The 14,160-nt window shown below is 55.0% G+C and overlaps 4 protein-coding genes across 4 annotated transcripts; 2 read left to right on the top strand and 2 right to left on the bottom strand.

Moving 5' to 3' along the window:
• The first annotated feature begins 1,369 nt into the window (after positions 1-1,369).
• Positions 1,370-3,527, top strand: QBC33DRAFT_548026 (acid protease). Its single transcript, XM_060428795.1, has 2 exons — positions 1,370-1,964; positions 2,024-3,527. The coding sequence occupies exons 1-2, from the start codon at positions 1,763-1,765 to the stop codon at positions 3,154-3,156; spliced, it is 1,335 nt and encodes a 444-aa protein (XP_060280306.1). The 5' UTR covers positions 1,370-1,762; the 3' UTR covers positions 3,157-3,527.
• Positions 3,528-5,341: 1,814 nt separating this feature from the next.
• QBC33DRAFT_562150 (uncharacterized protein) lies at positions 5,342-5,611 on the bottom strand (the record flags this gene model as incomplete). The annotated part of the gene is made up of 2 exons (XM_060430184.1): positions 5,342-5,357; positions 5,460-5,611. The coding sequence occupies 2 exons, from the start codon at positions 5,609-5,611 to the stop codon at positions 5,342-5,344; spliced, it is 168 nt and encodes a 55-aa protein (XP_060280307.1).
• Positions 5,612-6,907: 1,296 nt separating this feature from the next.
• Positions 6,908-7,511, bottom strand: QBC33DRAFT_562151 (uncharacterized protein; the record flags this gene model as incomplete). The annotated part of the gene is made up of 4 exons (XM_060430185.1): positions 6,908-7,011; positions 7,070-7,167; positions 7,287-7,398; positions 7,472-7,511. The coding sequence occupies 4 exons, from the start codon at positions 7,509-7,511 to the stop codon at positions 6,908-6,910; spliced, it is 354 nt and encodes a 117-aa protein (XP_060280308.1).
• A 395-nt stretch (positions 7,512-7,906) lies between these two features.
• Positions 7,907-13,674, top strand: QBC33DRAFT_548035 (uncharacterized protein). The gene is made up of 3 exons (XM_060428796.1): positions 7,907-9,650; positions 9,705-9,909; positions 9,968-13,674. Exons 1-3 carry the CDS (start codon positions 8,407-8,409, stop codon positions 13,184-13,186), a joined length of 4,668 nt encoding a protein of 1,555 aa, XP_060280309.1. The 5' UTR covers positions 7,907-8,406; the 3' UTR covers positions 13,187-13,674.
• Positions 13,675-14,160: the final 486 nt, after the last annotated feature.

The raw sequence follows: 14,160 nt of genomic DNA on the forward strand, positions 1-14,160 counted from the left end.
GGCCCCCCGGGTTTGTTTGTCTTCGGGCTGATTTTGGTTTTTTTTCTGTTTTTGTTGTTTTTTTTAAACTTCCGGGGTTTTTCCTAACCCCCCCCCCCCCCCCCCCCCCCCCAACAACATTGCGAATATAATCATGGCTGCCTAAACAAGGTGAGTCAGTCAGACTTAGAAATCTGTCTCCAGCAAGAAAATAAGCTAGGGAGGACAGAATCCGGTCCGGCCCCCTCCAAGCGCCGTATCGCGCCGTATCGCCCGGCGAGACAAGTTGCTGATTGTCGCTTGAACGCAACAGCCCTGCTCTGTGGGCATGGCTGACGTTGATCCGCTCGTCTTTGGCATGCTCCCGTCTGTGGCATGGGCTAACGTTGAATCCGCTCGTCTTTGGCTTGCCAAGGAACTGCACTGCCAACGCGCCCTGCTGAACGCCTTCCTCTTTCTACGATTTCAAGTGCCAAGGATGTGCCAAGAGCCGAACAGTGGGGGGGGATTTCAGCCGCACGACAATAGGGGCCTCATCAAATCGGCGAGCGATTTTTTCCAGATGCCTAACTGTCAGGCGATTGACTCTCTATCGTGACTGTTCCATGTTCTTCAGTCGGATGAGGTCGGACGGACCGGCGAGACGGTGACAAAACAAAGAAGCTGGCTGGTCAGTCAGCTCTGGGCGGACGGAAAGGGGCGCGTGGGCTAGTGACGTCTTGGCAGTAATAGGACCGTGCCAAGCAAGCTAGTTTCAGGCTCTGGGTGATTGTACTGGCCGTTGCTTCTCTCTGCAGCCTACTCATTACGCAGGAGTGTATGGCAGCGGACGGAGCGTCAGGGATACGTTGTAACGCCCAGTTGTGGCGATTATGATGCTTTTGATTCCCTCTCTGTTAGCTGATGCGCGGTTGCTGGTATTTCTTCCTCGGTCAGCCTCTTCCTTGATGGAAGGCGCGTGCGCCTCTAGAATGGGGGTGGGCTGAGACTTCTGGTTGGTAGCCTGGGATCGACAGCGCCTTTCCCGCCATGGTTAGCTGCGTAGTGAGGCTAATAGAGATCCGCCCCAATTTCATAGGTTGTGCGCAACCAGCGCTGCCTGTACGGATCCGTAACTCAATCCATCTTGAATCTGCTGCGAATATGATACCTGCAAAGAAACTAGACGGCGCTGGTTCTGGGTTGCGTAGGCTGAGATTTCCTCCCATGTCTGTGTTCATGGGAATGAGGCACACTTCAGGTTTCTGCAAGTACAAAGTAATGAACGGAATACCCCGAACGTTATCTACACATGTCACGATGATCGTAGCGGTGAGTTGTATTTTGTACGTACAATAGGTACCCAGGTACCTACCCATGCATACAACGTACACTGGAAACGCGGCTGCGCCTCCTAAGACGCCACCATCCTGAGCCTCTCTTGGCACCGCTGACCAAACGACGCCGTCGGCCTGGATCTTACGCAGTACTCTTGGCGAGCTTCTATACTTATTCTCTGACTCAATTACCTTAGCCGCTCGCTCTATCGGGGTTAATTTCTGTTACATACGCGCTCAATGCCTTCTCCACACCCGACGAATCACTCGTTTTGTTCATCTTTGCGGATTATTCTCTAGTGTCTCATCACTCCTCTACTCAACCTTATAACTCCCACCCTACCTTGGCTGTCGTCAGTCGATCCCGGGTCTTCCTTGCTCGCTCCACCACCTCGTCCCCCCTTTATCCTCTCCCCTCCCCTCCCCTCTCACTCCGTTGTGCTCGCCGCATCCTGTGAAGTCGCTCGATGGCTTCCAAATTTCTCCTTCCCCTGGCCGTGGTTGCCGCCTGCTGTACCGCTTCAGTCTTGCCTCGAGCCCCCAGCCAAGATGTGCACGGGAGCTGGGTAACTTATCCCATCACTCGCGCGGCGCGGCATCGTCCCCTCACGAAGAGAGACTTTGACGTTCCGTTATATAACGTCACCTCCATCAGTTACCTTATCGAATGTGCGCAATATTACCCCCACTTGATGACTTCGAACCGATGCTAACCAAGGCCCTCACAGTGAGCATCGGAACTCCCGGACAATCTGTCAAAGTCGCTATCGATACTGGCTCGGACGAACTCTGGGTCAACCCGAACTGCTCAAGTGACGATCTGACCTTCAGTCAACAAAGCGAGTGCCTCGCCAATGACGAATACAACCCTGCCAAGTCGAAAACGGCCCAAGTGACGACCGATACGACCGAGATCCAGTACGGGAAGGGCTTCGTGGAGCTCGAGTACGTGAAGGACAACATTGCGCTCCCCGGGAGTACCGTCAACGTCACGGATGCGCAGTTTGGTGTTGCTACCGACAGTTCCGAGCTGAACGAGGGCATCCTAGGTCTAGGATTTGGCAAGGGGTTCAATTTGCCTTACAACAATCTGATCGACGACCTTTTCCTGCAAAACGTCACGCAGACTAAGGCATTCGGCATCGCACTGGGCAGTGTCGACGAGGACAATGGCGGCACCCTAATCTTCGGCGGTGTTGACACCAAGAAGTTCACGGGCCCGCTGATCACCAACAAGATCCTTGGCCCGCAAGACGGCGAGTCCCTGTTCCGCTACTGGATCGAGATGACCAGCATTGCTCTCAGCAAGCCTGGCACGTCGAAGGTATATGCGAACTCGCATATGGCCGTCGTCATTGATTCTGGTTCTTCGCTCAGTTATCTGCCCAGCTCCGTTGTTAGCGCCATGGCCCGCGACACCGAAGGCCAGTTTGATTCGCGGAGTGGCCTCTACGTGGTCCCGTGTAAGCAGCTCAGCCAGCGTGGCAGCTTCGACTTCGCCTTTGGGCAAGCCACCATCAGGGTCCCTTTCAATGAGTTTATCTGGCAGTACGACGCGAACACCTGCATCCTCGGCGCCGTGCCCGTCGATTCCAGCACCGGCATCACCGCCCTCCTCGGCGACACCTTCATGCGCAGCGCCTTCGTCGTCTTTGACCAGTCCGAGAAGGTCATCGGCCTAGCAGAGTATGTCAACTGCGGTGAGAACGAGAAGGCCATCCCGGCTGGCGGTCTCAGCGCCGGCAACTTTACTGGAGAATGCAATGCCAAAAACTCGCGCAACGCTGCCGGCCGGACCACATACAGCTCCGCGGCGTTGGTTGTTGGCCTCTCGGTTGGTGCGATGATGAGCTTCCTGTGAGAGGTGTGCGGTCCTCGAGACCTAGATTCACTCATATGTAGGATTCACCGCTCGGCGTGGAGGTACCTGCCGAGCATGTGTCCCAACCAGTCGTTTATGGGATGCCTAGAGAAGAACTTTAATGAGCCTGGTTAGAGGTCGTGGTGCCTTGTGGAATTTGACGACAAGCCAGCCGCAGTACTAGTGTATACAACCATTGGGTTTGGACATGGCGTTTTGCAGAAGATATCCGGCCTCGAGACATACTTTCGCTCTGTAGAGGTACATAGATGCATGGCATGAAATATGCAATGATTTTATTTATTTATTTTATCCATGTTGTTCATTGTTGTGCCTCATATCACCTACACTTCTAACTGCCCCTTTTCGCGATGCTTCCAGTTTCTGAATTACAACCCACATGCTGTGGGGTGACTTCCCCACGTCGGCTTCCACTCGAGCATTCCGAGCAACTCTTCGCCAATCTACCTACTAAACCTGTCGTACCCAGCCATGCCACCCGACTTCTCTCTCTACCACCTTCCTTTCTGTCACGAGCCCCGACCCAATGTGGCTATTGACCATTTTGCCACATCTCCGCCCTCGCCGGTGGCGGTTGGTGCAGTGATGACGAGTTTGGGCCGCGTCACTACCCGCTGTTCGGTGCCACAGGACCGGGCTTCGCGGCCGCGTTTGGGATGTGTACGTCAGCATGCCGACATATGGCTCTCCTCGCCACTAGATATTCTCCTTCAACCAAGCCTCGAGAACGCAGTTTAACTGCGGGTTACGGGTACCAATGTAAGGAAAATGAACACAGAGGGAGAAGGCAGTGCTGTATCCGGACTCCGGTGTAGGCATATGTAGGTTGAAGCTAACGGCGCGGGTGACGTGGCCTCACATCTTGACACCTCACATGCCTGACACGGATGGAGAGTCTTCCGGCGGATACGTCACGATATCATACGCACCGAGATACGCCGGTCAGGTACACGCCAGGTTGGTTCCGAGGCGCCGGACCGAGGCAAATTCAACCGGCGGAGGCGGCGGGCTTTGGCTTGAGTTTCCCAAGGATATCAGGTCTGCGGTGCCTTGGTGCTAGGCTTGATACCAGGATCAGGTTCCCGGGATTGTCGGACAATTGATCAAGGGGGCCCATCACTGGTCCGAGTCTGTCGGCTTGGCTTGTTGGCCTAACTAAAGCGACTGCGAAGTTGTAAATGGTTTTCCCTCTTGGCTAGGCCGGAAGGAAGGGTTTCCCTCAACGCCACGACCAGCTTGGAATGATGCAGGTCTTCGGCCACACCCAGTCCATGTTTCCGCTCGCGAGACAGGGCGGGGCTCCGGGTCGGACGGGGTGGCTTGTCCGACGGCATCAAGTACGACAACCCCTGGAACGGCGGCCGCGTTCTACTTGGAGGTTCCGGCAGCATCTTCGAACTGGGGGCTTCGAATGCGCTCCTGCGGGCTTTGAGGGGATGTCGACGAGCAATGGGAAGTTCTATCGCAGCCCGGTCAGGATGGATACGCCCTCTGGCAATGGCTCTGGACTGAAAGCCCACGCAAATCAACTGATTTGCTGAGTTGATTTTGTTCTGTGGTTCTAGTAATATCATAGCATAGCTCTGGAATTGTGACCGTACCATCTCTGACCGTGCTCCACTGTTGCTATCGTGGCTTTGAAGCATTTTCCTTAAGAAGCACCGAGGGAGATGTGTGACTGTTCATTGGACCTATGAAGGGAACGGGGCAAGCACATCAACTCGACCGAGCACCTTGTAGTTACTGGAAACCGTCACCTCTCTGATATCTGAGGCGCCGTCCTCGCCATAGAGGCCTGGTTGTGAGTGTTGGTATTGTTGTTGTCCATTCTTGAATTTGTAAACGGTTGAAGTTATATAGGGTGAAATATGAGAAATATGTGCGATCCAGAGAAGGCCCAAGGAACATGCTCTCCTCCATGCTTCACTTTCATCGTTCTCTCATGCCATCATCCAACCTCCGGTCTTCCCCTCTTCCTCTTCCTCTTCCTTGTCCTCGCCTGACAGCATCCCACTTAGTCCTCCTCCTCCGCTCCCTCCGTCCGTATCGGTGTGCCAGACACATCTCTCGTTTACACATTATGAAACAGAGGCTCCTGCTGGTCGGCTGCAACACCCCTAGGCTAGTCCGTAGCGACGAATCCGTGTTCGCGGGACAGGATCGTTCAAGTGCGCAGCGGCCTACAAGGTCACACGCAGTTAGGGCACAACGATCCATCAAGTGCACATGTGAATCCCTGGAGGGTCAAAGATTGGGGCCAGGGAGGAGGAAACCAAACGTACCCGCATCCCATGGGCGTGACGACGCCGAAGAAACAATCGTCGGCGGACTTTTCCACGACCTGATCGGCTCTGATGGGGATGGTGACGACGCCGGCACTGACGAGCGAGACGCACAGCGAGAGGGCCGCGGCGGCGAGTGTTGCGGGCTTCATTTTTTTCCTTTGTTCGTTGCTTTTTGTTCAGGGCCGGGATGAGCTCGTGGTCGGAAGGGCGCCCGTGCTGGCACAGTCTGGAAGAGAGAGGGCGAGGTGATGGGAAAGCAATAATAGGAAATTCCAGACCAGCTGTCAGAAGAGCAAATGGCGACGCGGAAAAATGAATGACAACGTAACGGGAAGATCGACGACCACACTCGCAGTCGGAATTCGAAGGAGAAGAGAAGAAAGCAAAGAAAGTAGGAGAGGAGGGGGCGGGAAACCTGGGAATGGGGGCATGGGCAGGGCCAGTCTGCGACGAAACCCGTATGGGCCTATGACAGGGGTCAAGCGAACTGTTTCAGTAATTGAACCTGAGAACTGGGCCGCGATTCTCGACTACGTTGGCCATCTGGCGCGTCCGAAAACGCGAAATTGAGTTATGAGTTCAAGCTGATTGCTTCCATCTCTTGAATTGCAACAGTGAATCCAAAATAGTAATATCAACTTGTCGTTCCCGGAACAAAAATGCTGAGGTTATGTTGAGGTGGGTCCAGGGGTTCAGTTTGACACCTCTCAAAGCCAGAATATTACATAAGCGAGTACCGGGGGGTAATCATGTCGGGTGATAAGGCACGTGTCACCCAGATCCTGTATTTGCCTACATACCACGAGGGCGGTAACAGGAACAAGAAGACCGAGATAAAGCTAAAAGGAAAAGCTCAACTGAAAGTTGGAACAGATGATTCTTAAACAATGCATTGGTATAGCTTGCTATGGTGATCGGCAGGCAGATATATAAGCCACCGAACCAGTCAAGAAATGCAACTTCACACACTCTAATAGCATCTTGGCTCAGGCCAAAAGAGCCAAAACAACTAGATAGTTGACAAGTATCTAGTGTTTGCCTAGAATGGCGACCCAAGTCTTGGTGGGATGCCTATGATATTGTGACAACGTAGCATTGCCATCAAACTGGACTGGTTAAGGAGACGGAAGTCCTCCTAGGAACTGGCATCTAGACATTGATCAACCCTTATTGAATTGCTCTTGCAAAGATACACGTGACGAATCTGGGCCCCAAACCTAGCCAGAGTAAAGCCGAAGGATGCATGTACAATACCAACGACGCGTACATTCGCCTATTACTGAATTATGGGGTATACTGTACACTATCCATTGACGCAGGCCAACCTTCCGAATATGTCCTCCTCGGATAGCAGGCTTCGATACCGTCCAGCTGGCGTCCCAAACCGTCTCTTTGTAGGCTTGGCAACTTCGTCCTTGCTAGATATCGGTAATGTCGACGGACGATCAGGAAGGAGGGACAGGGGGAGCCGCGCCGGTCGCGGTACCGGCTTGCGAGCCCGGCGGGGGCGGGAGGAACAGCGGGAGATATGTGACCAGGAGAGCCATTACTGAGAGAGTTGTGAGCTTGTTATCTTGAATGGGTTGGTCTGTAGAGGCGGGCCATACATGACATTCCAACAGAGAAGTATCCAGGGGTGCTAGTGTTCTTCTTGGTATCTTCACTTTCGCCTAGCCAGCTCTGAACACTGTAGACAAAAGCCGCCCTGTGATCAGAGAGTGTCAGCGCGACATCGAAAGCGAGTTGGCGACTGGTGCGGGTTTCCTGGCGGATTGCAGTTTCTGCGCAGGCCTAGCCGGCCTGGAATATTGGGGAACAGCATACCATCCTATGTAGCGATTGCGCATGAAGATGGCTGCCATTGGCAGCGTGGACGACAGTGTCGAAGAGAATTCGACGCTCTCGCTTTTCCCGCCGGGCTCCTGATACGGAATGACTGCGTGAGATCTATCAGCGTCACTGCAGCCCTGTGGTCTCTGCAGCCTGGGTAGCCTAGAATGGTAACATACTCAGGTCTGGCCGGCGGATCTCCTTGCCCTTGGATGCCATAATGTCGCGGTTGAAGTGGTTCAATTCGGGTGAAGTCAATCGGAAGATGCGATGCGACCGTAAGGCAGACGGGATAGATGGACATCCAGGCATTGCCAAGCTACGTGCACGGGCCAAAATGGAGCAAACATACAGTAGATTCATTTCACCACTAGGTACCGATTACTGTACATACATCTGTAGCTACTCGACTCCTGAATTGACTTGGCAGTTCGTGGTCTTACGGCCTTCGGCAATCAGAAAAGGGGAATCTTCTGTTTCTCTGAGAATGTAGCATCTGAGAGATGGCATACCTCTGGCTCTGAGAGAGGCTGCTACTCCTGCAAATTCCATCCTTATTATCGGTTGCCACAGCACGGGGCCTGGAGGACCGGGCAAGGCAGCTAGTGGTTGCGTTATAAAGCACTACTGGCTGTGCTATTGACGGGAGTTGTGGCTGCGATTATGTAGTACATACCGAACCGAAGCTGAGATATATTAATCCGGGTAGGTCTATGTGCTGTACCAAATAGCGAGCAGCCAGTTGGTCCGCTGCGTAAGACTACCGGTAATATATAGTAGGTACCTGCCTATTAAAGAAGCTGTTAATTCCCGGATCTCTTGTTCATTTTTGGCGCCTGAGGCAATATTATTCGGCGGCCCTTGCCGGCTTGCATCAGGAACGAGCATGTGTTTGTAACTCCCTTGCGGCTGAGTCGGGTGTCGCTTGGTTTTCTTTCCGAATCCCCGCCTGCCGCGGCGACTGCTTGGGGCAACGACCGGGGTGCCAAGCAACTTCAGACCACCACTCTCCGCCTTCTTTTCCGTCCATACTTCGTCTCATCAACCCCCCCAGCCTCGGATATCTCGCGTTCTCACATCAAACGGGAATGGCGCATCGGCCCCTCAACCAGGGATGACCTCGCGAGCCTCATTGGGCGTCCAGCAGCGACAAGCCCAGAGGCCGCTGAGCGGCTCGGGCTTGTCGCAGAGACCAGCGCATCAGCGCAGTCTGTCACAGCAATATTTGCCCCAGTCTCCCATCCGGAAAGAGGCACCCTTTCTCGACCTCAACCAGTCCGATGCGGCCGATGTCGCCCAAGGTCGGTATGCCACCCAGCGAAGGGGCGGGTCGAGGCTCAAGCTGGAGCTGTCCCACGACGTCGCCGACACCATCGCGCAGGCGGGCATTAGCGAGTCCCCTAGCACCCTCGACTCGTCCAAGCCCATAACGCCATCGCGTGTCATGCCTCCCACCGACGCCTCTGACCTCGGGGATATGAGCCCGCACGCGTCCACCAGAGCACAAACTGCCGAAGCAGACTCGAACCCTTTACCCGTGCCCCCCCGGCGGCCTCGCTTTACACTCCCCGTCCCCCGTCAGGATTCCTCGACCCCAATCGTTACACCTATCAAGAAAGATTCAAAGCCAAAGGTATACACTGTGGAGACCCCGTCTGCGGCTCCCCGCTACATCACCCATGGTACCACCGACCAACCTGCGAAGGCAAGCTCTACCGCACCCACGCCCAACCGCGGCGGCTCCTCTTCGGCCACAGGATTCGCCGATTTCTACCCCTGGACTGGAGCCCACCCTGAAGACAAGTTCTCCGAGCATGTCATCCGCCATGGCTTCTTCGACAAGGCCCCCGTTGCGCAGACCGAAACCTCGTCGGCCAAGGGAGGCCTGTTTGGTTCAGTTAAGCATCATAAGAGCGGCCTCCATGCGCTGTCTACAATCTTCACGGGGGTGCTTGGGCAACGGCGACATAATGGTCGCATTACCGCGCCATCCACCTTCAAGCCGCCTCCGCGAGTTACCCTCACCGATACGAAGCGAGAGATGTGGCTCAAGGACCTTGCGAACCCTGCAATTTCTCTCCGTCGACTCAGCCGGACAATCCCCCACGGCATTCGCGGGAAAGTCTTGCTGGATCAATGCTTGAATAAATCCGTCCCCGTCGATCGCGCGATCTGGCTAGCAAAGTGTGTCGGGGCGAACGAAATTCGAGCGTTTAAGAGGAAGGGGGTCAACGGCACCTTCGTCATGGGCGGCGAAGCAAAGTGGATTAGAGACTGGACAGTCTTTGTGGAGCAATTTGTCGAGAGCGTCTTCTCGGCCTTTGGGGATGCCAACTGGAAGTCGAAGGTCAACTATGCGTGAGTGTTCCCCTGAGCTACCTAGTTATGTACTACCAACTAACTCTCTCACAGCATTCGACTTGCAACCCACCTCTATGCCGAACACCTCCTGGATCGAGACCATTATATGGAGTGGCTCATCTCCGGCCTCGAGAACAGCCCACAGGCCAAGCTGCCGATGTGGATGCTTATTATGCAGATCTACTGGAACGATCTCCTCCGAATGAGGAAAAGCGGCCGTAGATTGGTTACAGCTCTCCTGAGTCACCTCCATGTAGTAAGTCGACTTGCAATCTGCAACCCGCGTCGCAACGGGCCTCTTACCGATTCTATAGATCCAGACTCACCCCGACAAGGACATACTTGCCCCCTTGTCTTCTAATCTAGCATCACTACTGTCAACCCTGATGGCGGCTAGCCCCGAAAACTTCGTTTCGCCTACCGCATGGTTCAAGTATCGTGATACCCTCCTTTCCAGTTTACCAGCAGACGACGACCCTCACCTGGACCTCCTGAAACGGATCACACATCGAAATGAACAGCTTATAGCATCAGGAAACAGGTCCCGGCCTGCAGCACGGCACATCCTTGTCAAGATATTGGACAGCACCCTCCAGTCATTCGTGTCCGATGAGCTCCCGGGCCAATGCTGGGATGTTGCCAGGGATAAGTCGGCTCTTGTCAGGACTCTACTCGAGTGGTGCACGTCCATGTACCGCCCCGGAATTGCCAAGGTCTATGTTACCAGTCTAGTACTCCTTTCCTGGAGCACGATGGGTGTCGATGTCACCGCAGAAGTCCTAGACTTCTTGGATTCAGACACCCTCGAAGAGGCTGGCCGGAGGACTACTCTCTACCACCTCATCTGCGAGCTCGTGCGATCGGGCCAATTTTTCGTTCCGAGCTACATTCAATGGCTGATAGCTCGCGGCGGCATTCTCAGGGAGCAGGATGTATCCCCTGAAGGCCCTTGCGGAATGAGGCTACTGGTTGAACTCCCCACTCACGCTCTCACCGATTCGCAGAGGTCCCTCAGGGCTGGCATGCTACGTCGCGCATCATTCTCTGTGGAGGACGAAGCTGAAGATGCCGGAATGGCGATCAAATGTCTCAAGTCTACCCTTGGTATCTCCATGGAATCTCCCGACGAGATGTTGCAGCGAAAGCCCTTGTCGGTCAGCAAACTATCCAAACGAATAGGTCTGAGTAGCCGTGCGCTCAAGGCCGAGGTCGGCTCTTGGCTTAGGAACAATCTTGTTTCGAATCTGGACCACGAATCGAAAGATGGTCACCAGGGACCCGAGATTTCACCCACCACTTTCAACGCCGTACGAGCTATTTTCGAGTCGGCGGGGGATTTCTCCATGTTTGCCGACGTTCTAAAAACAATTTCCAGGGTATCAAGCGTGGATATCCTAGCTTCCTGCACCGATACGTTAAGCCGGCATATTTCCATCTTTGCTGCTCTGGGAGTCGGCAGGGACCTGTTCGACACATTCCACGGAAGACTGAAATCCCTTGCCGAGGAACAGGGAATAGGGGCTCGACCTCTCCTAGCTTCGCTTGCCGGCTTGGCGCCGCGGATACCCAAGCTTGAGAAGCTGGCAGCTCAGTTGCAGAAGGACCTGGCCCAGAGCGACCGAAGCAACCCAGTCGATGCCTGCTCTCCCGTGTCAGATAATATGGGAGCGAGGCTGCAAGATAACGACAGCGACCTGCAGGAGGAAATCGAGAAGCATCTCGCGAGCGGCACCACCATCGACCGCCATACTATGGACCGATTCTTCCAGCTTGTTGCTGCAAGACTCCAGAACTCGTGGGGTAAGTCGGCCGACAGCCAGCGTGCGTATAGCCTACTCCTGGCGCGGCTACGAGTCTTGGATGCGCAACTTTTTGATACGCTCATGGCAAAATGGGTGTCTTACATCCGATCAATGGGCAGCCGGCCGTCAATTCTGCAGATATTCCCGCTTCTCGTTAGCGTAGGATGTCTGAGCATACCTCTCGTGCTGGCCTGTACGCACGGTGAACCGCCTACCCCTGCTGTGGGAAATGGGCCTCCTCGCCCTGCTGCTACCCCTGGACCTGGGTCTGTTGCTGCGTTGCAGTCCATCCAGGTGACCTATCGCACCCGCTACGTTCAAGAAATCCTTCAATTTTTGATGACGCCACCTTTGCCGGACAGCCTCATTACGGCCGAGGAGTGCTACCGCATCGCCATATTACAAGACGAGGCCCAGAGGGAGAACCAGAGCGACATCCTGGCCGTTACCCGACTGGCGTTGGCGGAATATTCTCTCTGTCATGACAAGAATGACACCAATGCGCTTCCTTTAGACGACCCGGCGACCAAGGACCGTCTGGTTGGCATGCTACGGTCGCTCGCCTTGAAGGATACGGCGGGGGTGTCCAAGGCACTGGCAATCAGGAGCCCCGGTCCGTTTATCGGGAACTGGATTGATTGCCTGGCCACCAAGCTACTCATCCCCACCGCCGACCAAACTACCCAGGTCACCTTCGATCAGGTGCTCGAGCTTACCGACGAGTTCACTCTCCCATTCTGTCAGCTCAAGCTCTCTCTGAGCCTCGCACTGGGAGACCAGGCCAGCCCGGACTCGACTGAGCGGCTGCAATCTCATCTCGAGCTCTTTGCCAAGGCCATGGACAATGCTATCGACGCCAAGAATATTACCTGGACTGGAATGCTCTCCTCCCTTAGTCCAGAGCTCACACATCATCTCAAGAACAGGGCTCAGGGCCGCTTTCTGAATCTCCTTCCCTCGACAAGGAACCCGCCGTCTGCGGAACGCAGCCTCGCGCAGAGTCTACAGATGGCCGAGAACTTGCTCTCGGTCATCGACGCAATCGTCAGGGGCGGTTCGATGGGGCGACCTCCCCAGCTTGTCCCAGCCATCGTCGACAAACTCGCTGATATGTGGGAGATCCTGTCGTCGACCGACGACGCAACCAAGGCCGCCGTTATCGACCACTGGCTGCCTTCGCTGCTGACGTTCATTACCCTCCACACAGCGACATTCGACACCAGCAAGGCGGGTAGCGAAGTCCTCGCCAGGGCGCTCCTCGTGCTGTGCGGAATCCTGCAGGAACTCGACCTCGTCCAGGGTGACGGCATCGGACCGGCATCGGCCAGGGCTGTCGCCGACCGGGTCTTCGACCTGACCCTGCTCCTGGTCGACAACCTGGCCGACGACGCGCGCGCGCATTGCGTCCGCGCCGTCAAGGACGCCAGCTCGGACGTGCGGCTGCGCTACATATTCAGCTTCGCCCGCCCGCCCGGCGAGCACCTGATGCTGAGCCACAGGGACAAGCAGCAGCAGCAGAGCCCCGGGCTCGCGGGGAGGGTGGCGGGGGCGATCCCTGGCGGGGGCCTCCTGGGCACACCGGCGGCGCTGTGGGGCCAGGCGGTGAACGGGCCCGAGAGGCTGACCGCCTTCCAGCTGCGGAGGTGGGAGGTGCTGAACGAGCCCACGCCGAACGTGGGCGAGAACGACACGGCGCTGAGCTTGGCGCTGTTCGAGGCGAGGAAGGTGTAGTGAATTCTTGTCTGTTGCCTCGGACGAGATATCATGCTATATCCCCTCCGGCGAGGGACACACTAGAGGGATATTACTGCCGACGGACGAACAGGAAATAAGGGCTTGGTGTCCCCGAGCAAGAGGTGGCATTGCATTGTTTGAAGCGGCGCATCGGGGATATAGACGTGGAGGTCGGTGAGATGTGAGCATTCATGGCGACAGTCCTGCTTTCGATAGACCGCCTTTTGGTGGTCCTTTTTTTATTATTTTCTTTTTTTGCTACATGGTTACGATTCACGCCGGGACGAGGGTTCCCTCATATATTCATGATCAGCGGAGTTTGGGTGTGTCATCGGTCAGGTGGTTGAGACTTAGGTAGTCTGTCCGTCTGTCTGCATCTGGGAATCAGAGTGTGTCGTGGATACCAGCCGAGTGTAGAACTGAGACGAATAGGAATGGCAAATTGACAAACCCTGTGTCGATGTTTGACACGGGGTTATAATGAATGGAATGAGCAATGAAATGAAATGAAATGTGACCGCGTGGAATATTCTTGCGTGTGGACAGGACTGCGACACCTCTAACTCTTGTGGTTTGGATCACGGCTGCTTTACTTCTTCTTAAGCATCTGGTTACTTACTGGCCTTGCAGGCGACAGTGGTTTGACTTGTCCATGGATGCTTGTAGGAGGGAATGGTGGTTGTATCAAGAGGTTTGGTCACGCTGAGATCCCCTTATTCAGAGGCCAGAAGCGCAAAGCAAGTAACTGATATCAAGGTGGACAATGCCTAGCGACTATCTATTCAAACCAGCGTGTACGGATCCGTAATGCCCGACCCATTCGATACGAGAACTTCAAATGTGGACTCGATCCTTTACGCGTATGCAATTGATAGATCATGAGTTTAAGGCCCTGTAGCCGGTGCTTACAAAGGGGGTTGTGCTCCCATCCCTGAACCCTGATGGCCCCGCAGCGCCGAGCCAGAGCGGGG

This window comes from Phialemonium atrogriseum, assembly GCF_030411735.1.
Source record: "Phialemonium atrogriseum strain 8032-3 unplaced genomic scaffold QBC33scaffold_26, whole genome shotgun sequence".
In the NCBI taxonomy this organism is placed as follows: domain Eukaryota; kingdom Fungi; phylum Ascomycota; class Sordariomycetes; order Cephalothecales; family Cephalothecaceae; genus Phialemonium; species Phialemonium atrogriseum.

Bases quoted from the DNA above. Each gene is read 5' to 3' on its own strand.
- QBC33DRAFT_548026 (XM_060428795.1), top strand. From the start codon at position 1,763: ATGGCTTCCAAATTTCTCCTTCCCCTGGCCGTGGTTGCCGCCTGCTGT. The intron at 1,965-2,023 runs GTGCGCAATATT...AGGCCCTCACAG, and splicing joins CATCAGTTACCTTATCGAAT to TGAGCATCGGAACTCCCGGA.
- QBC33DRAFT_548035 (XM_060428796.1), top strand. From the start codon at position 8,407: ATGACCTCGCGAGCCTCATTGGGCGTCCAGCAGCGACAAGCCCAGAGG. The intron at 9,651-9,704 runs GTGAGTGTTCCC...ACTCTCTCACAG, and splicing joins AAGTCGAAGGTCAACTATGC to CATTCGACTTGCAACCCACC. The intron at 9,910-9,967 runs GTAAGTCGACTT...CCGATTCTATAG, and splicing joins TCCTGAGTCACCTCCATGTA to ATCCAGACTCACCCCGACAA.